General features: G+C 40.1%; 1 protein-coding gene across 3 annotated transcripts in view; it reads right to left on the minus strand.

The window, feature by feature from the left end:
• Nucleotides 1-26,715, minus strand: part of sox6 (SRY-box transcription factor 6) — a 93,133-nt gene that overhangs the window by 25,289 nt on the left and 41,129 nt on the right. For all 3 annotated transcript variants that reach the window (XM_055154562.1, XM_055154560.1, XM_055154561.1), the window contains 4 exons: nt 22,013-22,102; nt 13,047-13,219; nt 10,898-10,966; nt 1,765-1,885 (listed from right to left, as the gene is read on the minus strand). In XM_055154562.1, coding sequence (XP_055010537.1) covers nt 1,765-1,885; nt 10,898-10,966; nt 13,047-13,219; nt 22,013-22,102 — 453 coding nt within the window. The remainder of the gene's footprint in view (nt 1-1,764; nt 1,886-10,897; nt 10,967-13,046; nt 13,220-22,012; nt 22,103-26,715) is intronic.

Consider the following 26,715-nt stretch of genomic DNA (forward strand, 5'->3'; position numbering starts at 1 on the left):
AACATGTGTAAATGAAACAAAACATGATTCTAGGTATATTTTTGATGAGGAAACAACATTATAACATAGATCAGAAAATGTTATATGTTGTTTTCCTATTGAGGGAACACAAGTGAGTTTAGATGAGCCACCACAAGTTACAGTTCTGCTCATGTGATGCCATGAAACATAAGTCATATATTTCTTGAGAGTTGACAGATGTACCAGTGACCTTTCCTGGAACAGATCAAGTGAAGATGAATGTCCTCCCTGACTACAATTCCCACACTTGATCTTGTCAGATGCTTGGTTTTGAATTTACAGTGTATTTTTAACTGGCTTTTTTAACAATAACAAACAAACCATTCTATGTATACACAGCAAATGCAAAATAAACATTATAAGTAACTATATGTCTACAGTGGATAGTGGATGTTGGAGGTACATCAGTCTTACTGCTTCCATTTGGCCCTCATTCTGAGTAAACAGACTAGGAAGTCCATTGCATGTCTATTTGTTTAAAAGATGAGGAGCTGTTTCTATGGCTGTGCTTGTCTACCATGCAACACCAGGCCATTGAGCACAGACGGTGGACGGCCTGATGACTTAACACTACGGTGCAGGAATGACGGTTTCCATGTGAACGCCACAGGGCCACTGCCTAAAGAAGTGGTCCCTGGGAGCTGTGTCATAATGATAACATCAGATTAGAGTGTATTAGTCTTGGAAGTGAATGCTTGGCCACTCACTTCATGAAGAAATACGCAGCAGCTTATTGTTCACTCGGCAGGCGGCGATAACATTGTGGTCTGTTTATTGTGTTACATGGCCGAGGTCTAGTGAATACCTTGTGTGAAGAGTCATTTTCAGACCCCTTCTGCTATTTCTTTGTGAGCTCATGAATAATGCACAAGGCGTACACAGGACGACCCCTGACCATGATTCCATAATAGCTCCTGTTATTTGAACTAAAACATTTTTCGTGTCAATCCTATTTCATAAAGCGCACTGGTAAAAGACTCCCCCTCAGGCACTTTGTTTAAGCTGTCATGCCTCCACAATTCCAAAAGAGCTGACTTTATTTTTTTCACTGTGTGGTTTTATAGTTAATTCATTAACTGCTCAACCACTCCTTTTCATATTTTGCTGTAAGCATGTTGACTTCTTTGTGTTTTTCCTTGCTGACAACTTGCCAGTTTTCACACTATCACAGGTAACAATACAGGATAAAAAAAAAAAACTTGAAAATTCTGAAGAATGGAAAATTTTTTAGGTGCAAGCCGTTAGAAAAAAATGTGTGTAAAATATATGTTTGTGTGTTATGTAGACACAGTAATACAGGAAAAATATGTGTGGTACATTTTAAAATGGCAGGCATTTGATGAGGCATTCTTAACTGAAAATACAAAGGAGAAACATGTTGGTACATGAAGTAAAAGCAGTCCAAAAACTAAGTCTGTTTTTACCATTATAATTTATGCTTTGATTATATAATTTCTCTATTAAATAAGACTGCATTGCGTGTCATGAGGCTGCACATCCACGGTTTAGTAATGTGATCAGAAATAACCTAAAAGATAGTTTCATGTAGAATAGTTTACATTCCTATCAAGGTTTGCCTACACCTATTGTTGTGCATGAATGGGGGAGCTGCTATGCCTATGCCTCAGGTTCAAGTGCAAATTGAGCATTGCATGCCACTGTTAGGCCTTAATCAACTTTTTACAGCTCATTATACTCCACTTAAAAGACAGATGTAAATCAGGAGTAGATGTGAGAACATACCTGGCTTATAAGACATTCCTGGAGGGAAGAGAAAGCCTTGCTGGGCAGCGGCTGCTGCTGCCAGAGTGCGTTGGTCGTGTGGAAAAATGGGGATCATGAGTGGAGGCATGTGACCCTGGACCTGCTGAACAGATAGGAGCAGAGATCAGAGAGAGGCCTAAGCATGGGCACGGTACACAGAAACAGAGGCATCTCAGGGGGAGGCCAGATCACAGCTCTGTCTAACGCGTGTTGACAGGGGCTCTGTGCCACTGACGGCCCTCGTGTGCTCACACAATACCTTCATCTGAGCCACAATTTTACCTGGACACATCAAAGGCTCAGCATACACACATTGTTACAGTTAGGTTAAATAAAATGACATGCAGGACAGAGGACAGAGGAGCGATGAGGCTCTGGCTCCTATTGAGGAGTGGGGCACTTACGAAGGCATTTGGCCTGGCTGTTAAACTCAATACGACATGTCAGCAGAGGATTGCTGAATGCATTACACAGGTGCAGCTACAGGGCCGATTATCATGTACATGCATGCACAGTCACCTCGGGGAAAGTTCACCAGCTCACATAATCACAAAGATCACTTATACAGGTGATAAAGCCTAAAGACAATGTAGTCATTTACTGAAGCTATTTTCAGCAGGAGAGATGCAGGAGAGACTGCTCATAGCCCGCTGTATTTCATTTGGATGTCATTCTCTGTCTCTTCCACTCACAGATTAACCTTCACCATGTTGCCTGTTGCTGACTAGCGGTCTACTGGGAATATCAGTGCAAAGCCTCTGCCATGAGTTCAACGGTGGCTCACATTTTTAAAAGTGCCATTTGCACACATGTTGCGCTGGCCAATCATACTGTCATTGCCTGCTTCCTGAAAGTCAGTGATGAGGAGCAGGGCCTGCAAGGGTTAATCTAGCACCGGGCCAGGCCACCTCGAGGGAACCAGTCTGGAAAATGGGTTAATAAAGGTCATCCCCCAAAATAAACACTTTACAGAATGTCTCCTCATTCATCCCTCTTTAAAATCAACTTGCAATAAAAAAGGTCTGGGTGCAATTACTGCTGCTGCATTGGGGCATGAAATCAACCTGCACAAATCTGCTCCACCCCCACACTGCTCCGGCTGAGGTCTGCTACCATCTCCCGCCCCCCTGTCTACCCTCTCCATATCAGGTGAACCCCACTTCTACGACAGCAAGAATGCTACTCAAAACTACTTTATTGATCTGTCAAGAGGTGCAAAGCTCAACCAAAAACTAAAACATTTATGTCTACTGAGCCTTTAGGGAAGTGCAGAAAGTGCATTGTAGAAGAATAGAAAATGTGTGTAGTAATGTTGCTATAAGTGCTTATCCTCTAAAAAAGAAAAAGCTCAGAGAATCTACAACAAATGACTTTAAATAAAACATTGCTTTATGGATTTGGGCTCCATGTTGCCCAGTTGAAAGGATGAAAGATGGTTCTTGGCCTTGCATGTATGGAACATATGGAAAAACACAATAATTAATGTCACAACATGAGGTAGGGCCGGTGACAGGCGGGGGGACACAGGGGAACACAGCGTTTCTCTGTCTGTGTATTTGGACTGTAAAACCAGATGGAGTCTGCAGCTGAATGTGTGGCAGTCACGGGGCAGAGCAGTGTGTTAGCAGTGTGCGGCTAAGTATCACGCACCAGCAGTTAATAACACAGTAAGAGAAATATGCCTGTAAAGAATAGTCATTATTTAGCAACAAAATGCCACTACAAATATTTGTACAGGTTTTACTGCCTTTCTGTCACTAAAATACTTACTTCCATGTCCCTTGTTGAAAAATGGTTGTTTGCTGGCTTTACAAATCCATATAAACATAAATAAAATACATTAAATTGTCCAAAAATATGTTTATAGCCTACTGTAATTATGTATTAATATTTAAATTAAATGGCTTCTGATTTGTAAAGTGGTGCAATTAATTATAACATTTTAATTAATCAGGATTGCCAACAAATTTATAGGGAAAATGTTTATTCTAACGAAAGTATCAGTGCTTACATTTAGCTCAGAGTGGACCTGTATATTTGATCATTTGTAAAAGATTGAATAAAACGAAACAGATTTAGAAAGTTTCCATTTATTTATGGAAAAGTAAAAAAGTAAAGAATGAATGGAGAAGAACATGTAAGACTTAGACAAACTTTATAAGCAAATGAAAAGTTAACTGGAGTGGGCTGCATACAGGCCAAGTGCCAAGGATGTTTCTATTGCAGCGCCGGACTCGGAGAGTGAAGTGGAGCAGATGTGAGCCAGAGTCCTTCCTTCCTCTCGTAAATACAGCCGCATTGTGGCGCTGGCACTGCTCTGCCTTTGTCTTAGCATTGCTAAGTACTGGATAATGTCATTTCACACCATCTGCCCGCAAGCTTCATTAAAGATACATGAATGGGCGATCTTATGAGGAACAGGTGCTATTGTTTGTCCCTCAAGACCCGGAGCTCAGAATCTGACTCAGAATACTTGAAGAGGAGCATCTGTAGTGATCAGTCAGACAGACTTGGCCCTGGCCCCTGCTCCACAGCACACGGACCAACAGAGGTTTCCGGGGAACTCGGCATCTTTACAACATGTATCATCAGTTCATACGGCCTGATGAAGCCTGTAGTAGGCCAGCCAGCAATCTGTTTAACTTGCAAACAGTTGGACTAAATACATTGTGTATTTTTTACATAATAGGATCTACAAAAATCACACTTGTTTAACTATTCCATCACATGTACCTCTGATCCTGTACTGTAACTCGTATAAGCAGCAGGGACACACACACACACACAAATAGTCTAAAGATGTGCATAGCTCTGAGCAGTTCTTCTGTCAACACCCTGCTCATCACTGTTGGAGCCTCTACAGAGCTCCCAGGAGGCCTCGGGACCCCTGCTGGCACCTCTTCGAAAGCAAAAAATGGCAAGTATAATACAACTACAATACAGCAACACAATAAGCAGACAAAAAGGAACAGCTGTTTCTTTTACAGATGTGTGTTATTTATGTGAAAATGATTTTCTGCCTATAATCTGCATGAATTGCTTCTTGACACCTTTTCTCTCACCTCTCACAGCTGCTTGTCACTGATACAATCAAAAATCATTTTAATACACTGCAAAAGCAAGTCTATGCAATCGATTGTAAAGCATCTTATCTTTGTGGCACCATTTTTTGTCAATTAACATATAAGAATTATGCTCAACTAATCTTTTAACAAAAAAAAATACACACATTTACACAGTACTATAGCTGTAAGATGTGCAGCTTGCAATAACTTTCATTTTCACGTAGAACTTTTTTTTTTCTTCACATCACACCATGAGAGAAGGCTCCAGCTGTTGCTCTAGGATTTGATACTTCACATAGTTTTCCTCACTCCATTAAACTGCTGCAACCGGAATCACCTTTTAATGAATTTGAAAGAAATTACAGCTAAATTATATTTGCCACCACACTGTTAAAAGGTGAAGGTGGGTAGCAATAAAATACATACATATGATTACTAATCATAGACCTATCACGTTTAACAAAGTCTGTATTTAGGTATTAATAAAATTCAACAACTACACATGGGCACTCACAGAATCCTGCTGAATACCACACCAACCCACTCGTAAATTTCACAAAGACACATACCTTATTATTACTCTCAATAGTCTAGTTACACTAAGGTGCAGCCAGACAGCAGCACATCATATGGCCCAGTTCCACTTTGATCCCACAGCAGTGTGATGCGGTATGGATCTGTCTGTGGTTAATGGTAATCAGACGAGTAGATCAATAGATTTAAAGCAGACTTTGATGCTCCAGACTTGTGGCTCTAAATGAAGGTCTTTATATTACCACCCACTAGACTGAAGCATCCAGCTCTATTCTTCCTCACAGTCTGCTACAGCGAGGTAACAGTGCTTAAACAAGGAGGGCACAGACAATGGAGAGGGGCAGGTCACCCACAAACAGGTACTTGTGTGAACTGTTTCTGACCTCCCTTTTTCTCTGCACATAAACTTGGATGACATTACTTTATAGCTAGACATCAAAGACACTGTGATTTTCTTTAAGGGCATTTAATAATTTCATCTATATGATTAATATTCTTTTGATGTATAGATACTATATTGAAGATAATGAGTAAGCCCTTTGTTATAAGTTCACATCACAAGTCAAATGACAAATACATCCACAGAGTTGGATTTCCGGCATATTATCTCACAAGCATAAGGCTAATATGTAATGACATCTTTATTGTAAAGATTGAGATTTATATATCATTGAACATGCCAACACATTTGTACAAACTTCAATGTCAAGTGTTGAACTGAGTTGAAAATAATATTGATAATAGTTTTGTATGGCTCCCTTAAGCATTAACTTTGACAAAAGGCTTTATAGAAAAGGCAGTAAAAGTAGACACAGGAGTCGGGTTATTCCTTAGGGACTAACCAATAGATGACTTCTTGTTCCACTAATTCCTTACACAGTAAAACAAGCCTCCTTGGAAATGAGCCATTCCAATATGTCTATATTAAGTCGGGAGCTTGAAAGTGGGGGCAGTCCAGCCCTCTCACCCGCCTCACTTAAAACCCTTCTGTACAGACCAATCCTCCAAGCACCACTTCTGGAATTCTGGGTAAAATTAATGTTTTTTTTTCAAAAATACTACATTATAAAAATAATTAAGACAGTATTTACAACTTAAAATTGTAATGACATTGAATGCAAAAGAATTTAAATCTGCCAAAATTAGCAACAAGTCTCTCTCATGACATGTACATGAACAGACACAGGAGTAGACACACAAACCTACAGTGCTGCACCATTATCCCACTCATACACATGCCTGCTGAACAGGACCAGAGGTAAGTCAAATGCCTCAGACCTTCATTACTGGGGGCGAGCAAAATGCTAAAGAACATCAGCCATGGGTGAGTGTGATAAGCACGACTGGCTAAAGAAGGGGACTGTGGCATAGTCTTCAAGCTGGCTCGATATATTGTGATCTTGTCGTTATATAAATTTTATATATTTTGATCAAATGCATTTTTCAACAGCGATAATGTTTCAATAAAAAAAATATATATATATGATAACATTTGTGATTACACAAAACACTTATTGAGTGTAATCCCCTGGGAAATGCTTAGACTCTCTTTCATAGCTAAAACAAAACGGGCCTTATTGAGCAGGCCCAGAGCTGAATAGTGCGTGGCCAGTGGTGGCCTAAGCAAACACACGCCTCTGCCTCTGCCTGTGCGCTGACTGCTGAGCTCTGTGGATCAGTTCATGTGGCTGTGTTTCCCAGTGAGACAGCCCACCGCGGTGGAGGACGAGAGCGCCAGGCAAGTGTAAAGACAAAACAGTTTGCCGAGAACATTAGTAGAGAAAACACACACAGGAGGGGAGACTAAATCAACAACAGACCACAGGGCAAGTTATGCTTAAAAAATGTGCCCCTATCAGAGCTGTGTAAAGGAGAGTTTCCCAACCAGGGGTACAGGGGCCCATGAGTGTTCACCTATTCCAGCGGAATGTGAATAATTATAATCATACTGTGTGACACGACTTTTGGAAATACTAGCTACAATATTAGTATTTGAGTATTTAGAAAACTGTAGAAGAGCATGTATGAGTGACGGGGTAACAGATCAAAAAGGTTGGGAACAACTGGTATAGATGAAGAGATCCAATGACTGATTTGCATCTGCTAAAATCCTTAGTCGTGTGCTATTCTTTGCAGGTCATAGCAGACGAGAAAGCTCAAAACTGACCTCATAATTTATCCTCCTTAAGGACAGTTTTACAAAGCCTTCAGGTAACTTAACTAGTAAAAGTCAGATTGTCAAGAATGTGGTCTCACACTAGAGCAGTTAACATAAAATGAAGAACTAAAAGAAAAGCTGATTTTTAAGCAAAAATATATATCTATAGTAAAAGTCTACCCAGAAACCTTCTAACCTAAAGAAAATCCAAAAACAACAATAAAGTTACATTTAAATTGTAAAGACTTGTTTTACCGGGCCAATATTTGCATAGAAAATCTCAATTCAATTAACTTAATTTACAGATAATCACTTGAGCGGAGGTAGTGTCCATTACTCCTCTTCTTATTAAGTCCATGCCGGCTTTATTGTTCTAAATACACAACTTTATTAAACGTCAGCATTTATTCCTTGCCTCTTGACAAGCGGTCTTATTTCATAACTAATTAAATTGATCCCTCCCTCTCTTCCCAACAATCAGGTCCACTAAACTGAATTATTTGGTTCCAAGTGTCAATATATTAAATCACAGGGGCTAATGAGTCAGGTCATGGCTTTCTTTTATCTTCGGTCTTGCATGTGCACATCTTCATCAGCTAACAGTCTCTTCAAATGGGCCGAGCTTGCCTGGGTGGGAGCCAAGCCTCGTCTGACTGGGCTGGTAATACCCCACATAATCCTGCTACAGCTTCCACACACAGAGAAGCGCTGGCGGCAAATCACAATCACCCCAGACGCGCGCGCACGCACACACACACACACACACACACACTCACACACACACATACACACATTACAATATCCCTGCTCTGTTATTCTCCTATTATCATGCTAACAGTTCCAATCAAGCTGCGCTAATTAGGGGACTTACACATTCTCTTTAACAATATCTACTTTTTGAGCTTTTTGAGCCAGTGCGTTAATAAGAGGCTCATACTGTGAAAATCATTTGTGCCGGGGAAACAACAAAAGCATCAGAGAACACACAAATTAGGCCAGTTATCTTTGTGCAATTACCATACTGCTCTGTGCTGTTTATTACATCAAGAAACTGAATCATAGGGTAATAAATGTGAGACTATTTTCCAAAACTAATCAAACAATGGTTACTGTTAAGAGATGACTAGGGAGATGTCACTTACATTTTTATTTTAGTTTCAGTTTTTTTGCTTGTTTATGGCGTTGAAAAAATGTTTCCTCTTTTCAGCGTAAGTAAAATGTTTGACTTCATAACTGTAATTATGAATAAAATAAAAACTAACAAAAATCTGATCACACACAGAGAGAAATGAAGGGAAAAGGGAAACACTGCTTTTGATGAGAAAAAACTAAATAGAATAACAGTCAAGGTTGTGCATATACCGAGAAACTGCTTAACAATGGCCTCCACAGAAAGTTGTCATCTATCACCACTTGGTTCTTAATGTACGCAGAGGTGACACATCAATGCCACAGCTCTCGATAAAGAACTGTTTAATGATATTGTAATAATAAATATCAAATAAAATTGTTCCTCTGTTTCATCTTGGCAGCACTGCGTTCTCCAGCTGTTTGTGAAGATAAAGTTCACCATGACCTTTCAGCCAATATTTATTCTCTTGATGTGAGTCTCCATGTGGAGGTCCCTGTGAAGATACTATAGGACTCTGGATTCCCCTGTAAGGAACCATAGCTATGATCTAAATATCCTATAGGTTTCAATAAAGACAAGCCCCAAGCATTGTGGTTAATAACTATGCTTAACTGTGGCATTCTCAGAGAGGCCTTTCAAAAATTCAAATAATTTAAAACTTAATCTCATTCTGGGATTGAACAGGTGCCAAGACCATTTCAAAGATGGACTGAACAAACAAAAACAAGCTGAACAGAAACACACAAAGCTTTAGGCTTTGATAAGCGCCCACCACTGCAATCAAAACATCTGCTATCTTAAAACAAGTGACATTGTAATCCGGGAGGACAAAGAGTAAATCTCTCTTTCTTGTGAGAGTGATGGGGAGGATAAATGAAGGCTGGATCTCAGTAGAGGAACTTAATTAAACTGCAATTTCCCCTTTACACACATTTTAACAATCACCTTTCTTTTGAAGCCTCTCCTCTGAACACCTCATAAGACATTACCTGGGCAACAAGAGTCTCAAATTCCACCCCCAATAGTTTTACAGACTTTTACTGTTTGGACAGTGACCACTGATGTCCACAGTAACATCACCAGTTAGCTGCCCTCGCATGAGGCCATAGGCTCTTAAACATGGGCTTTTCTCCCTCCAGCCACAACAGACAGACTTTGATGGTCAGAAGGGCCCTAAATAAGGATTAGTGCTCCCCTCTCTAGCAGACACAAACGCACAGACTAAATCAATCTGTTACAGATTAAGATCTACGTTTTACACAGCAGGCCATACTTTAAAGTAACATGACATTTGTTTTAAAATGTCCCCATTGTAAATGATTTTTAATTTATTAGTTTTTCATATTCTCATATTTCACACTACATAAAAGTGTGAACAATGCACTTACTTAATGTTTAGTTAGAAATATTTTATCAGTTGAGCAACTTTATATTCTACTGATGGAATCATAATTCACCTTTATCTAATCTCACTGTTTTATAGGATACATGTTGAACAGTTTTGAGGAAAATTCAAATAATACAATTGTTAAGGGAGTTTTCCGTAGAACGAGTGGAGGCAGTGGAGAGGGATGTGCCTGACACGGAGCACAGCAACAGGATAACGTGGGCTTCACTCAGGCATCCAGCCCTCAGCCTTGACCACTGCCAGTGACCGCTCCGACGATACTGTGCACAATCAGACCATGTCCAGCTATGTTCTGCCTGGGTGGTCTTATTTTGGCTCTGTATAGCATCAAGCACACTAATAACAAAACTTAAGAGAGCAACAATGCTAGCCAAATAATCAAAAGCATGTCAGAGTACACTGTGAAGGCTGCTATGTAGGCCTTATGGGACTGCTGTGTTCCAGAGGCATTTACCAGCCTCTTTCATGTCCCCCACCTACAAGCTCCTCCTCATTAACACTACTCATTAGCTCTTGTTACTTTTCCCCCTTTTTTGTTCATTAAGACGTGCTAATTATTCCCCTCCATATTTTAAAGCCCCTGCGATTACCAACAGGTAATTAACATTTGATGAGTGTTGAATGGTAGATTGACATGAAATTAAAGAAAAGATTAGAAGAACAGTCCTGAACAGAAGTTGATAATGGCAAGTGCTTTAAAGTTTAATTGTATTGATCTTAGTAACAGTAGGTGTACACTAATTACACCAGAGAGAAAGTGTGTGGTAAAGAGAAAAGGGGAAATGTTACCAGTCTACAGAAACACACTCACTGACCTGGATCTGCTGCTGGAGGAGGTTGATTTTGTGCTGCTGCTGCAAAAGCTGCTGCTGTTGTCTTGCAATCTGGACAATGGAAAAAACAAAAAACTTGGTCATGGAAAAAAACTAGATTAAAAAGTGTAAATATCAGTACATATTTGTCATATTTACTTAAATGTAATTATTCTTTATTTATATAGCCTGAATACAGCTTTAAAATCATCACATTTACAGATTGTTATATGCAAAGTTGAAACAGAATATTTCTTCTCTCTTTGTGATATGCTAACACTGTATACTCTCAACTGTATCTTCTAGTTTTTCTTTACAGATCTGACCGATACAATTTTCTAATATAATTCTCTTAATTTATATGTTCTTAACACAGCTTTACAAACTCCTCAAATTATTACCATCACAATTTAATTTAAAATACACAGTTTTTTCTACATACTTTAAGCAAAATATTTTCACTGTCTGTGATAAGCTAATATACTTAATTATAAGTGACAATGTAAAAAATGACTATGGGAAACAGAGAAAGCATTGCTGTGAGACGCATGCGACTTAAATCTCTATAGCTTCACTTGTGCTCATCCCCGCCGTCCCTCCTACTACATGCCCACTTCATTGAGCGTGACAACCCAGTTTTAAGTGTCATTTAATTTTCATTTTTAAATATAATTACAAAGTGTTCACTGTAAGATACCAGTCGTCTGCAAATGTGTCAAGATTAATTTGTGCCGGCTTCCTCAGGAGTGTCAACAGTTAATTACTGCGTTGTATCTTGATGGCTTGATGAAATTCTGACTCTCAGCGGGCTAGCACTCTCACTTTGGTTTTATTAATATTCGTCCCTTTCAAAAACAGGCAGAAAATAATGAAACGTTTGCCATCACAGCGTTTATGTTGCGTTGATGCCTCCACAGCACGCACAGTCGAGGGGTAGTTTGCAAATGTACATCATTGATTGAAAAAGAAATCAATACTGTTAATGTATTATTAGTGTACTATGACCAAATACATCACTCCAAGGTAGATGGGGTATCTTTTCATTTAGCTGGAGAAGGTGTGAGCGAGCACGGAAAACTCTGAGTGAACTCCTTGCTGATAATTGACTCATAGCCATTAGAGCGGCTGCTGATAATAAAAGTGTCGCCCGTGGAGATAGTTTGTGTCCTTATTTCTTCCCAGACATTAACACACTTCATGGCCCCCGCTAATTTGCTGATTTGTACAATATGGCTCATTGGCCTGATTTGTGCTGCAAATCTAATGCCAGCCTTGTTCTAATAGGAGTCGATTTATAAGATATAGAGGACTTCCATGTTTAATATAACGTTTAATTCTCACATTCCCTTGCATTTGTTAGCATAGTCATAATAACGCTTTTCCAGCCACACAGCATAAATGTGGGCGAGAGAGCATGACAGGAGAATCAGAGGTAATGCAGAAACTCTTAAATCTAATATTATTTCTTATAACTTGTGCAGAGCAAGATTTTATTGGCAGCGAGTGTCAAATAAAGACATGCCGCAGAATTAGAGTCTCCACTTTAAAAAGATCTATGTGAAATGTCTAAAGAAATGAAAAAGAAAATAGACAACACACAATAGGACACAGGATGGCACCGTTCAGATGAGAAGCCTTTTGTAGATCCATTGTACATTTAGTGGATATATTTTATATTTGTGTTATCATGAAATTTATTATTGAATATAATATAATTAACAAAATGTCTATAATTAAAGTTCAATTACAAATACACTGGACAACTTTACTTGTTGGACATTTAGAGCTATAACTGACTAAAGAAATTCTTTATCAACTTGCTCTGTGCATTGATTAGCTGACGAAAAGGGGGCTAGGCATTAGCAAAGGGTCTATCAAAAATATTTCTCTGTGCTATAACCATATATTATAACCACATATATGACCTAAAGTGCACTGAAAATGCCAAAAAGTACAACTAAATTGCACATTCGTATGCAAAAAACTAAATTCACTCCCAAAACTACAGATTATCAACCAATTACTTGACTAAACAACTAATGTTCTACAGCTCAATTTGTAACACTGAAAACACTCACAGAATTTGTCCAGATTTGATTAAAAAAAAGTTTCAACACCCCTAAAATGAAATGTAACAACAAAATGAAGTTACCTGTTCTTGCTGCTGGCGGGCTAGCTCCATTTGCTGTCTCTGTTTCTCCATCTGTGAAGCGGCCAGTTTCTTCTGCTCGTCATGAGCGGCCAGGAGCTGCTCCCTCAGGCTGATGAGCTGCGTGATCATAGTGGAAAGCTGGTGCTCCTTCTCCGCCAGGCTCTCCGGAGTACCTGGGCACGCACACAGAGCAGACATGAGGAGGCAGCAAGACAAACACTGCTCCAGCAAACCTACATTTAAAGCCTGGTTTTCAGTATCCCAGAAGCTATGACCAAATAAACAACAAGAGGGAGTCTGTGGAGGGCCTTGGCTATTGTGTACGACTAAATATAGAAAGAAACCATGGCACACATACCAATCATCACATTGTGTTATTGTACCGCTCACAATGTAAAGCACAAAGAGACCCACATGGGCAGCAGGCGACTGCCGTGATCTCACTTGGAGTGTTAAGGTCACGCAGCCTGAAGTTGTCTGTTTCACTGTAGCTGGTGTTCACAGCTTTCAGGGAGAGAAAGGCAAGGAATTGTTCCCAGCCCGTGGACAAAGAGCTGCAGGGCGCTGTCAAACTGAGCTGGCAGTTTATATCAAAGTACTATAGCAGGAGTCTTTGTTCCAATGAGCGGCCTCTGGTCCTAACTTTGTGTGATGTCACCAATGCAGTAGAAAAAAATTGATTTGAGTACAACCTTATTTAGACATAACTATGTGTGACGTATTTAACTTTTTCAAACTGTTTTATTGTCTTTAGTGTTTTATATTACTGTACAGTGACCTTTACTGTCTTGAAAGGTGCCTCAAATAAAATTACTATACAGGCTTCTAGTGGTAAGCAGGAGTCTTTCAAAGTTTCATTTGAGGTGCTATATGAATTTAGTGCAGTTTTTTTAGTGGCTAAGTCCTGGCTCACACATGGTTATTGCCTCTTTCTGTCTATAGTTTCAGTCTGTAGCTGCCTGTATTACCTTTCTCCTTACAATAGAACTGGTTAAGACTATTTTATTGTCTGTTTTGAATGATACTGTGTGTAGTGAGTAGAGTGTATTGCATGCATGCCTAACCAGTGCGAGCCAAGTCACATGTCTGCACTGTGTGTGTGTTATCAAGTGCGCCACTCTGCTGCACCGCTCTCTCTCTCTGTCTAATCAATGCTAAGTGATCCTACCATTGACTTACACAGCCAACATAATTGCCCGTGAGAGGCTAGACAGTAACTCACTCTCCTCCCACTCCACTCCAGTGTGACAAGCTGATCGGGGAGAACAACGACAATGGGACAGAGGCAGAGAAAAGGATAAAAGCATGGTAGTAGTCCTGATAACAGTTGAGTGTGCACTGGCGCGGGGCCAACCAGGGGCCAAGTCTTTCCTGGGTGTCTTCCCCTGGTCTCTGGACACATCTGTCTTGTGTTCCGCGAGAGCTCCCAGGGGCCCTCTCCACTCAAACTATTTTAATTTGACTAAACACCTGATTTATTTTATCTCTCTGATGAGGAAAGCCGTTTGTCTTAATAGGGCCTGTCAACCTCTAGAACCCATTCAGAGCAATTTACTGGCAGCAGGCTTGTCTGAACCTCGACTCGGCTCCGCGGCTCTCTGCAATGGAAGAGAGCTGCAATTCTCCATTTATACTCTCAACGAAAAAAGCGGCTAAAAGACGCTATTCATGGGGCCTGTGTGTAGATTCCAAGGCCTGAATTGACTTTTTATTCAGCCAACTACACTTGTTGTAAATAGCTTATCTGTAAAATTGATGCAATCAGTACAGATTTTATTAACCTTTGGCTGTGTCCATGTTATTTCCAGGTCATAAGAAGTCAACAATCACTGTCACAATAAATTACTATCAGTACAGTAGCAGAGGCACTCACAATAGAAAATGGAGGGAAAAGACCACAAAGAAAACAATCTTCAGGTAAAGATTGGGTCTATCAGATCCAAACCACACACAGCTGAACTAAACATCTGGAACCAATAGTACATTCTCGCCTAGAGCCTAATTACACTTCTGATTAAGCATATGCCAAAATGTTTGTTCTTTCATTGTAAATGACTAGAGTAAAATAAACTCCAATTGTTTTATCTAGGGTGTATTTACTGGGAATTAAGAGTTTTATTGTAGACTCTGGTGAGCCAGTTGAAGAGCAGAGAGCTCAGCCTGGACACTTAGAGAATGCTAACAGAGGGGCCATTGTTTTGAGCTTGAACTGTGGGAAGTCCCAGCTGCCCTTTTTGTTTGGGCTTTTTGTCATTTTTGTTTATTATTCTCACCAAAAATTGGTTATTTGAAAGTACTTATGCTTCAGAATTTCCTTGACAATCAAAAAGAAGTGTTTGAGTAGTAGCTCCATTGTGCATTATGGAACAAAATCAAATTCATATGTTTTCAGAGCAAGAAATCTCTTTCTTTCTGTTCTAAATTATGGATCAGCTTTAAAATGCAGATAAAAGTTTTATTGGGTGGTGGTAAAGAGGGCAGTCGTGGTCTGTGTCTGACCAGCGTGCTGACAAAAGAGCCCGTTTCCTGCATATTGCATGGCTTTTAACAGTGGTGGGGCTGGGGTCTGCCTGTTAACGCGTCTCCTCGCATTGGGTTTCCGATGGCAGACAGACAGCTCTCAACTGCCCTGGCGCTACATAACCCCAGCAGCCAGTACAGATGTAACATAGTGACACCACCATGTGAGGGTCGCCTCTGACTATTCAACACAAGTGAGTGAGAGCAGATTTAAACAGACAGGGAGCTGTTGAGTTCATTCAGCTTATTCAGCATTTACCTACAGAGATTTTTACTTCCTTCAAACGTCATAAAGTGGGACAGCAAACATCACCGGGTGACTAAATAAATGATAAGAGGAAAACAAGCAGAGCCACGGTTGCTTGGGGAGAGATGGGGGCATTTGAGCCTCGGGTCTTTGGATAAAAGGCACTTTGTAGGGGCGCGATTTGTTCTGTCCAATACCCACATCTCCCTCTCTCTTGGCTCCCTCCTCTCCGCTCTAATCAAGCAGTCTCTAATTTGGGTTCCAAGTCCAGTACCAGGGAAAAGAAGGAGGCTTGTTACTTTGAAGAGTCCCGAGTGAATAACACAGATAAAAGATTCAGGCACAAAAAAGACCAAAAAAGTGAGGGAGGGTGAGGGTAAAAAGGGGGAAAATCACAAGGCACCCTATTCTCTTCCGTCCTTTCGGTTGAGACAGCTGAGACATTATGACCAGATCTGAATTGAGTTTTTTAACGCCTCAAGACTGGAATTTCTTTGTCTTTGCAAGGTCGGTTTGAGCCCATCCTAAGTAAATTAAGACTTGTCTAAATGCTGCGATTGTACCAAGCCGTATCCTAACACAGCGCATACATAGCTTAAATGCCTGAGATGCTAAGGCACTTGCTACTCCCTTCAAAAAATGTATGTAGACAGGATTTTGTACAGATGTAGTGTGTATCACGCTGTTTCGATCAATAAAATACATGTTTCTGAGTAACACGTGTGAACTCTCAATTCATTTGACCCTACGACCATTTTGGAACAAGCACAAAGCGGACTGAATGAACGCTAATGGTATCTATTGACACCTTTGTAAGTCTTTGACAACTTTTAACCCAAAGACCTTTTTTCTTAAACCGTTCTCCAGGAAAAAATGTACAAAGAGATGTTTGTGCTAAAGTTACATTCATAAAATCAAATAAAAACAGATGTTGTACCCAGGTCACATAAAGCCACAACGTCAATGCCCTGGCAGGACATCAAGCTACAATAACAGCACTATCTACTAGCTTTTAACCACATACAACTACTCACTCACTCCTCCATATGTGTGTCCCATAATACAGTGTTAACATGTCTCCTTGTCCTACAACCCAGACAATATGAGCAACAGCTGTTTTACCTGGCCGGCTGCCTCTGCCCCGATATAAAACGCTGTTAATCTTGCCAATAAAACTCCAACAGTAAGCATAAGCAGTGCCTCACAAGTGCATGTCAGACTGGCAGCTGCGCCCCCTAATCCCTTACCCCTCCAATACAACATGGCAGCACACTATAAGCCAATTCATGCCCTGAAACCTATTACCTTGTTATGGAATACCTGTCAGGACCCCAGAATAGGCTCCATTTAATTTACTTTTAGGAACCTTGTGCCGCAATCCACTATATACGCGATCTTATTAGTAAATTTAGTTTTTCATGCATTCATCAACATATTTTAATGCATGAAGACACTTATAGCCACGGAATATCATTTTGGTTTAAATGGGTTTCACACTTTTATGATTGGCATATGGAGGGGCTCTTAATAAAGGACCCCTCGTCTAGTGTAGTTGTGCTGTTCATGCCAAATGGAGATAGTCTAATATTTTCATGATGGCAGAAGATTCACTCTTCACTTTAATTATGATAATGTGGGAGATGCAAGACTTTAATGTCTATCCATGACACTGGACAGGTACTTAAGGAAAGATAAAAAAAAATAAATAAAAAAAATGAATTGCTACCGTAAAAATACAGAAAAAGGGAAAGCCTAACAACACTGCTTGCACCTTTCTGTGAATGTACAAAACAGTACAAAGACCCAGACATCTTAGCACATCTTAATTGCTCTGCGTGCAAGTGTCACATCAAACTATTTTATGCAAACAATATTTTGAAAAAGTAATGATTCATCTTTTGTTGTGTTTTATAATAGAGAGTCTGACCCCTCTGCCCTCAACTCAGAAAAGCGTATAGACTTTTCAAGGCCCGCACTCACAAAGCACTCAAAAGCTTCTGAGACAGTAGTCGAAGGAAAATAAAATCATTCAGGAAAGCATACAATTAAACTTGGGTTTTAATGTGGTTCTTGTCTATTCTTTTCACAGTTCATTTCTTTATTGGTTTTAAAACATTCAGCCAATAATTAAAGTTGGAAGTTCTTTTCCTTGGCCTGTGTGAAAATGATGTCTTGAAGGCTTTATGAAGCTGACAATACATGACATTTTTTGCAGTTCTCTGTGTATTCCAAATACAGAGGAAAAACGATTAGAGCTAGACCTACAAGGGCAAGTATTTTAATAAAGCCTTTATATTACTCAAGATGCTTACAAGGTTATACTCATGAGATCTGAGCAAAGATCAGCAGTGTTTTTTACATTTTATATTGCCTTTGTCATACCACAGGTTACCTCTCACTTCAGTACTGACACAAAAGAACTTAACTGTGTGTGTAACAAATGAAGATATCCAAATGGTCACTTTGTAGCATCTTAGATATGGGTGGTCAATATTGCAGAAAAAAATAAGATGATCTTTTTTTCATCCAACAGATTTTTGTTTTCATTTTTATTCAGTGTTATTTCTTTTTATTAAAAGCAAATAATGGCTTTCACTGTACTGAATATGTGTTATTTTAAGGGCATCATACTGAATCTAATGTATACAGCCTGCAATGAGTTATACACTGACCAAACAATAAATAAATCATAATTAAAATGTTATTATATTATGGCAATAGCAGAAATCCATTGTACACTATAAATTAACAAAATTATGTAAAAATAAATAAATAAATGAAGTGAAAATGAAGTTACAGTAAATGACCAGTTACACTATAGCAAACCTGTGATGTATATTCAAAGACACATAAAATGCCGATCCTTACTTGGGCTCACACAGGAGAACAGCACTTCCTTTTTACCTCTATTGCCACAAGCTAAATTCCTCAATTCATTAGAGGAGAAAAACACACAGTCCAACACTCTCATACATTCATCTGGCAAATGTGGCCTGAGGAATAATGATTTACTGTGGCTCATATTTCACCTGAGTGCACAGGGCAAACAGTTGACTGAAGTGTTATGGAGAAAATGCAAACTGTGGCATTTTGGACGGCTGCAACAGGACAGATGCTGTTTTGTGCCAGTTGTGAGTACATGCTTTGTGTGTTTTGGTAAATATTATATAGAATAATATTCAGATGTAGAGATGGAAAAATACAGGCTTATTTCATGGTGCAAAAATGTATGTTGGGGTTTTGCTTTCATGCAGACATTATTAGATTATTTACTGTGATGTCCCACTTGAGAATAAGGCTGTTGTGAAAGTGAACTATTGTGTCTTCAGATGAGTTCTTGCTGCTGGAGCTTAAGCCAGCACAGGTAGAGCTAGCATCAAATCAGGCCTGAGCCGCTGCCCTCTGCTGTACGGTCCTCCTAAAGGGCTTGCACTTATCTGCCCGCGACAGAGCTGTGTGTGTGCCCTCAACACTGTCATGTAGTCTCCATCCTCTAATCGATTGTGACACTCCACAGCCCTGATTTCTGCGCTTCAGAATTCAAACTGCCTTTTCAATGCCAATGTACAATGTTAAGCTTTTTCTCTTTTCCATTAGAATGAATACAGCTTGTGTTCTGATTTAGAAACAACATATTTTCCTTCAGTTTAAGTAAATGCTTGTGCATTTTCACCCGCCGTGGCCCCCAACAGCGGGCCGGGGAACTGGCACTCAGCAGGGAAACTCAAACAGATCTGTGGAGTATGAGACTGAGACCCTGCACGCAGAGAGCAGCATAAACAAACCTTATCTTCATATGAACAGTATACAGTATGTGACACAATGCGTGTTTACATACATACAGGGCATTCACAGTAAGATGATATATGCCCTACAAATGTGTTAAACTGTGTAATGTCTGCTGCAGTGCCGGGTATATTATTATAAATGGTCAAGTCTAAATACACACATCTAATATTTCTTTCCAGCACTCTTTGAGCTGTCTGCTGCTCCTCCTTCCTCCTATTATCTCAAAGTCTCTGTGGTTTGGAGCCTTTCCAACGGACTGCCTCACCGTGCTGTGGTTTTGTTCAGGAGATTTCATCTCCCCCACATCATGCCTGCAGATTGACAGCTAAGATCAGGTATGAAAACAAACAGTTACCTCTGAATCGACTGGTGAAAAGAAATCCGTCACTAATGCTCCTTCTCAAACTCCACTGGCCCGGCTGATGCTAAGCCCTTTCTTATGCTGTACGAAAGGCTCAGTGCGGGATCTCAAATCATCAACCGTAAACAACACTATCCTGCATAACTCGCGCAACTTTGTCTATTACTTAAGCCTTATGTTTAGTCCAAAAGTTTAGATTTCTTTCTTACGCTTTAAAGCTACAATGATGCATACTTGTAGAATTTGTAAAGGTAAATGTAGGACAAGCAGACCCTATAAGTCTGATGTTGACGATAGCATTGTATTCTTTTGTTTGTTTATTCTTTGAACTTGTTCACCGCTGCAGCATTCAGGGCAGGTTCCAACACAACTGCAGTAAAAGAATGTTTTTCTTTTTATGGTTTAAGCCTCGGGTCAAACCTGTCATTTCTATTGTTTAGGGCCTTTTTGTGCTTTAAGACCCATAAAATATTATTAATACATATAATCCATCCTGTGCCAACCAAATCCCATCACCTGTTAAACCACAACTACCAAGAGCTTGACTAAATGTTAAAAGATAGATTTACTTTACAATGTGAGATTACTGTACTATAGCTTTTATGACAGCTTGTCTTCTTTCTTTAGTTTGGAGATAGTGGAATGTTAGCCTTTTGTGCCAATTTGAACCTAACAATAAATGGAGCCTTGCATTCATCATAACACTTTAGATCTTAATCATGAGGTGCTTTTTGCTTGGTACCTTTGTTTGTGTTTTAATTAGGCAGACCTTGTGCATCTCCGACCCTGGGCTTCTTTTTAATTGCCCACATTTACATCAGGCAGACATCAAACGCAGAGAGAGAGACATTTGTAAGGGGGAGCACAAAGCAGCCCTTTGAAATATCTACAGTCATATGAAATGGCATGCTAATTAAAAATCTGAGGGTGCCACTGTGATAGGAGATACATTTATATATCGGTAACTGTGGTGTATTGGCTGTCTCCATAACACAGACTGGCCATAGTGTATTATCAGACTCCCTACCTGTTTACAGACCACCAAGTAACCTTCCCAGTCCTATTCATCAAACACTAAAAATGCCTTGCCTCTAATTTAACAGTGTGGTATTCAAAAGGCCAAATCATTTTAAACATTTCACCCACTGCACTTTGATCTGTCACAGGAAAGACTGTGGGCAGGTACAATCACTATGATTTAGTAAACTACAATATATACTTCACAAAAATAATATTATTAATCTTTTAACCTTTTTAAAAATATATAAATTTAAAACAGAACACATTTTTATCACCTCAGATGAAAAAGCTAAAAGCAAAGCAGATGTCTGCAAAAGTGAACACGATGTAAAAAAAATACTTAAATCAGTAAAATGTGTTAACATGTTAACATGAGTGCTTCTCTTAAAAACTAAAGTTGGCACGAGTCAGAAATAATTTCTCATGTAATACTTTTACTTTGGAGAATTGTGGTATTTGGTGATTCAGATATAAAAACAGACTTGTGTTATCTGATGAACAGTACAACAGGGAGAGAGCCTGAGTGCCAGTGTTATCAGACAGCTGGTATTGTGCTGGGTTGTATAAACATGGATGTTCTCAGTAACACTCGGTGCTGAGGTCCGAGGAGCCCTGCCCACCCGTGGCCCACCTTCAGCCAGACTTAAACACATTCTGAGGGAGTGCTGTTGCCGTTTACTTAATACGCAGCATAAGGCGTTTCCTGTCAGAGGAAAGATTTTGATTCATGCTGGTTCATAGAGGAGAAGACGCTGAGCCACTCTCTCCCTTTGGACTGAACTCAAACACAATTTGGACTGAACAATTACCAAAACAACATGTATACACTGCCCCAAGAGGCCCACTGCACCGCTACCAAAAGGAACAACAAAAAACACTCGCCAACTCAGCAGAGCTCCAGAGTAAGTTGCAGCTTTTTATTTGAACTGCAAAGCAGTGTCTGAGATGATTTAGTACTAGACAGTACTGGTCAACATGCTGAAAAAATTCCTTTAAAGCCACATATTTAGTGCAATCATTGTTTCCTACCTTTGACTTCTGCCAGAAGCTCACTTGTGTTGAGTCGTTCCATCTTTTCCTTCCAGTCTTTAGAAAGAAGTTTCTCCATGCATGACGATTCTGAAAAGGACAAAAAAGATTGATTAAATGAAATAGCTCACAAGTGTGTGTGTGTGTGTGTTTTTTTTTTTTTTCTTATTTTGACATTCTTTAAGGTATGTTCATTTGAATGAAAAATACCAGTGGACCTGGGTCATGGAGGTGCTCAAATAGAATATTTGTGATGACAGGATGTTGCACAGCAAAATGAGAGTCATTCTGACAGCTGAGATAAGCCGAGGGTGGAGTGAGGCATTGTGGGATAGTGTAAGGGCAGAGATACACATTAAGGAGTGAGACTTGGTATGTCCGAACATTCACATAGCTGCCAATGATGAAAACAATTAACATTTGTTCAGCAGACAATGAATCAGAGGAGGAATGGCTGTAATCTGCCACGCTGTCGCTTGGGCAGCTGATAAAGAACACAGTGGGCCTGCTGACCCAGCCTCCACCATCCCAGTGCAGCGGAGGGGTCAGCTTGTTCCCATCCAGACACAGACACCCTGCTCCAGCCACTGCACTCTGAAATTAACCCGGCGTTTGAGAAAAAGCGATGCTTTCCATACACACATTTAGTGATCACAATATTAAGACATTTTATAAGACTTTTTTTTTTTTTTACAATCAAAGATAATGTGGATGTTCAGATAAAAAACTCTCTTGTTATGAACTGGGGGTAAGACCAGTTAGGAGTTGACGTGGCCTGTTTTAGGGATGGCTTTCAGATAGATCAAGCAGTGACCATTTTGTTTGATTGTCCTCTTCCTCCAAAGTGATGGGGGTCGACAGGACATCTAGAGTCCAGGGTCATTATAACATTGCTTCTGCTTTATTGACTTTCCAATTCCCATCTCACAGTTTGTCCCCTTGACCCAAAGAGAGGGGAGAGAAAAGGCAGTGCGTTGTTTGTGTGTGTTAACTCCCTACGTGGCACAAGATTCTTCAAAAGGGTTATGTCCAAGGGAGCACAGCACAGCTTAGCCTCCCTCAGCCCCGGGTGAGGTTGTATCCTCTCCCCGGACAGCAAAATCCCTTTGAATCATAATGCAAGTAGACATAGTTGTTTTGCCTTCAAACCCCCAAAAAGGCCTATTTACAGAGGCATAAAGGGGAATTAAAGAAACACAGACAGCATATGTTAATAAGGACACATATGCTCCGTCTCACACACAGTTTCAACACAGATGCTCCTCCGGCACTTGATCATTAAGGAATGCACCAACATTTGGAGATAATGTGGTGCCAGCTTCCATTCTCCTCCAGTCCTCCCCCTATGCTCCAGCTCCCTCACTTCTCCATCCCTGCACGGGCCAGACACGAACTGCCAAGTCCTCACCGGCACACACTACAGCTGGAATGCAGTGCTGTCCTCCCTGCCGTCCACCTGGGAGAGGTGAATAATGACCTGGATTACTCCATGAAATAACTCGCACCTTCCACTGTTGGAGCTGGTGGACAAAGCACAACCAAAAATGGCTTTGAACAAAAGGGAAATAAGTGTGTACACTGTAATACATAAGTAATGAGTCAGAAAAAGAGAGATTTAAAAATGAAATTAAGTTGTGTTCAATATTTGTAACTTCTAGCCAATGAAATGTTCTGTTCTTGTGTCATTACTCGAGGTCATCGCAAAGAAAGAAATAGTAGAAACCAAATTAGTTTATTTTTATTTTTCATTGGGGGCCCCTAAATCTCCTTGAGCCTCCTTGTTCACATTTCTTTGCCTCCCCTCTGGAGATAAAATGCTCTGTGGCTGGGAGTCGGCCATTCAGCTGGGATGAGAATGGAATGAAAACAATAGCCCTTATCAGGCTCTTATTTACATTTTCCCAGCGTCCCTGCAGTAGACAGCTTGGCTTGTCACCAAGCCCAGATCGCCCCACTGGACCAGGACCAACTTCCTCCAGCCCCAGTGATTCCAACGGTCCCTATGGACCCTCGCCTGGCACGGCCCCTCTGCTCTGCAGCCAGTGCAGATAGCAACATACAAGACAAAACTACTGGAGGAGAGAGTGTCCAAGATATGCTCCTATCCAGAGGGACATGGAGTGTGGACGGCTTAGCCCGCCACAGCTTCTCACTGTGACATTTCCTGCACTGAAAAATGCCCTCAAACTAGTTCCTTTACTTTGAGTCATCAAAAGATGGTGAAAAGTGAGCACTCCAAGTTATTACTGCCAAAATGAAAGTGTTTATCTGCAATCGGCTCTGTAATCAGGTGTACAGTCTTCCTGTGCAGGGATGGTGCGATTGATGTGGCTGAAGGAGGATGAAGGGAGACACCTCGAGCCAAGATCAGCTTCAGATTAGAGTAGACTTTTTCTCTGTATTAAAAACAAAGCTAATGATCCTCATAAATCTGTACAAAGGAATGTCTCCAGATCAGTGTATGACATAAACAGTGCTTTCAGCACCTGGTCGTCAGCGCTGCCAGAGGATCGTGTTCTGTAAACCACAGCTCAGGCAGGTTACAGTCAACAAACTGCACTGATAACACCACACGCTTTATTCTGCATTACTACAATACATTCATGTATGTATATGTATTACATCTGGGTGCTGATGTAAACCATGTAAACCAGCTTTTCAAATATGATTATTAAAGAAAAGACAAACAAAAATAAGTACAATTTATACAGAAACAGTGAAAATATAATTCTTAATATATTAACACATTAATATTTTTCTAAACAGCTCTAAAGACCAGGTGTTGTCAGTGATCATATTTTATTTTTTAAAGTTCTGGAGAAAGATAATCTGCACATTTTACACCCTGGTCCAACCAAATTGACTAAATGTGTTGATAGATCCAAACATCTCATCATGTTTCAAAAGGGTGCCAGTACAAAAATGGTTTGTTACGACATGCAGCAGTGGGTGTTATATTTCCCTGTGTTGTCAGCAATGAAAACGTTTCAACTGTCTGTGGCCACATTCAGACTTTGTGTGTGTGCTCTATTCTCCGGGGTGAAAGATGATACTTGTGTTTGAGTGTTTGTTGTGTAGAAAGCCATTGGCAGAGAAAAGAGGGCTATCTCAGGGAGTCAAATTAGCTATAAGTCATGGATAACACACCAGGAGTCTTCCCCTCTGGCAGAGCCTTGTATATCAGAGTACCAGCCTCAAGGGGGAAATGTGTAGTCAGGACATCAATAATTAGAAGGCAATGAGCATAAACATTTGGTTAAATATAAAGTAGGAGCATCGTATATCAAATATCTGCAGAGAAATTCCTACAGGCTATTTGAGTAACAAATCATTAAATTTTCATATTGAAAAAACAAAACAAAAAAAACATATAATTGCAGATTGTGTCAAATTACATGGAATGGTTACAATACAATTCTACCCTACACATTACAGTGCAAATGTGGATGTAAAAATGTCTGTATTTCATTGGCCCAAATTATGACTAAAATGTCTTTTTCAAAACTCTCTCCATTCAGAGTGAGATTTGGTGCATTTGTCTAATTTAGTCATACAGCTCTAAAACTCCCTGACTCCGACTCAGACAATGATAGGCTGACGTCTAATTTCCCATCCACTCCGCACTTCACGGGAAACAAATCAAAAGTCGAGAACGATAAAAAAGAAAATGACTGTGGCACACTCCAAGGAGTCCTTTGAATATCTTAATCACAGACACACTAAAAACAAGACCCCATCATCACACCAAATAAAACATAATAATTACAAGAGGCAGTCAGGGAAGTGAAATGCAGAAAGAAAACATGTTTTTGTCATTCAGCCGGTAGTTCCTGAGACAACAGCTGTTGGATGCTGCAAATACTCCTGAAGTCTCCATAATCATGGTGTTATTGAAGTGAGGACAAAAAGGGCACTAATTGCAAGGGAGCAATCGGAACGCAATAGGTTACACACCCGGGTGATGCCGCACAATGCAACCACTAAAGAGGGAGCTGAGGGGAAAAAACACTCGCTACAACAGTGCGTTGTCGCTCATTTTCAGGCAATTACCTTTCCTCCTTGTCAACAATTTTAATAACCTTTACCATTTCCAGCAGACTTTTGGAGCAGTAAAATAACCCCAGCCTAGGTGTAATCAGGAGTGCTGGCATGCATACATAAAAAGGTCCATCTCCTTAAGACATGTCACTGTATAGTGAAGGAGCACCTGCTTGTGGAGGTGGGCTTTCTTTAACTGACACCTATTCATTATTCCACTTGCTGAACATCTCACTTAGACACCTTCAGACCATCCTGATTGGTCACGTAAACAGCTGCTATTATTATACTCTGGGACACTGAAAAGAAAGGCAATACAAACACTGTAGTTTGTTCAAAAAGTTAAAATCAGTAACAGGCCCCAGGTTTATACTACCACAAATACAATGAATACTTAAATAATACATGATACTAAAGATTGTTCAAACATGACTTTTTGTGTTACCTTTCCAGTGCTCTGATCAACGTGTTAATCCTCCAGCGGTGACCTGGCTACTCACAGAAGCCACAGTCCCACACAGCAGCCTGACCTCTCTAAATAGGACACGTGTCTATCAAGCATATATGAATTAAGCATCCCCAAGAGGCCTCACCTCCTGAGCTGAGCACCATGTGACCTCTCCCAATCCATTTTACTGCGGCACTCTGTGGCAATCAGGCTTGAA

Source organism: Boleophthalmus pectinirostris, unplaced genomic scaffold (assembly GCF_026225935.1).
Source record: "Boleophthalmus pectinirostris isolate CB_2022bp ecotype Guang Dong unplaced genomic scaffold, ASM2622593v1 HiC_scaffold_19, whole genome shotgun sequence".
NCBI lineage: Eukaryota > Metazoa > Chordata > Actinopteri > Gobiiformes > Gobiidae > Boleophthalmus > Boleophthalmus pectinirostris.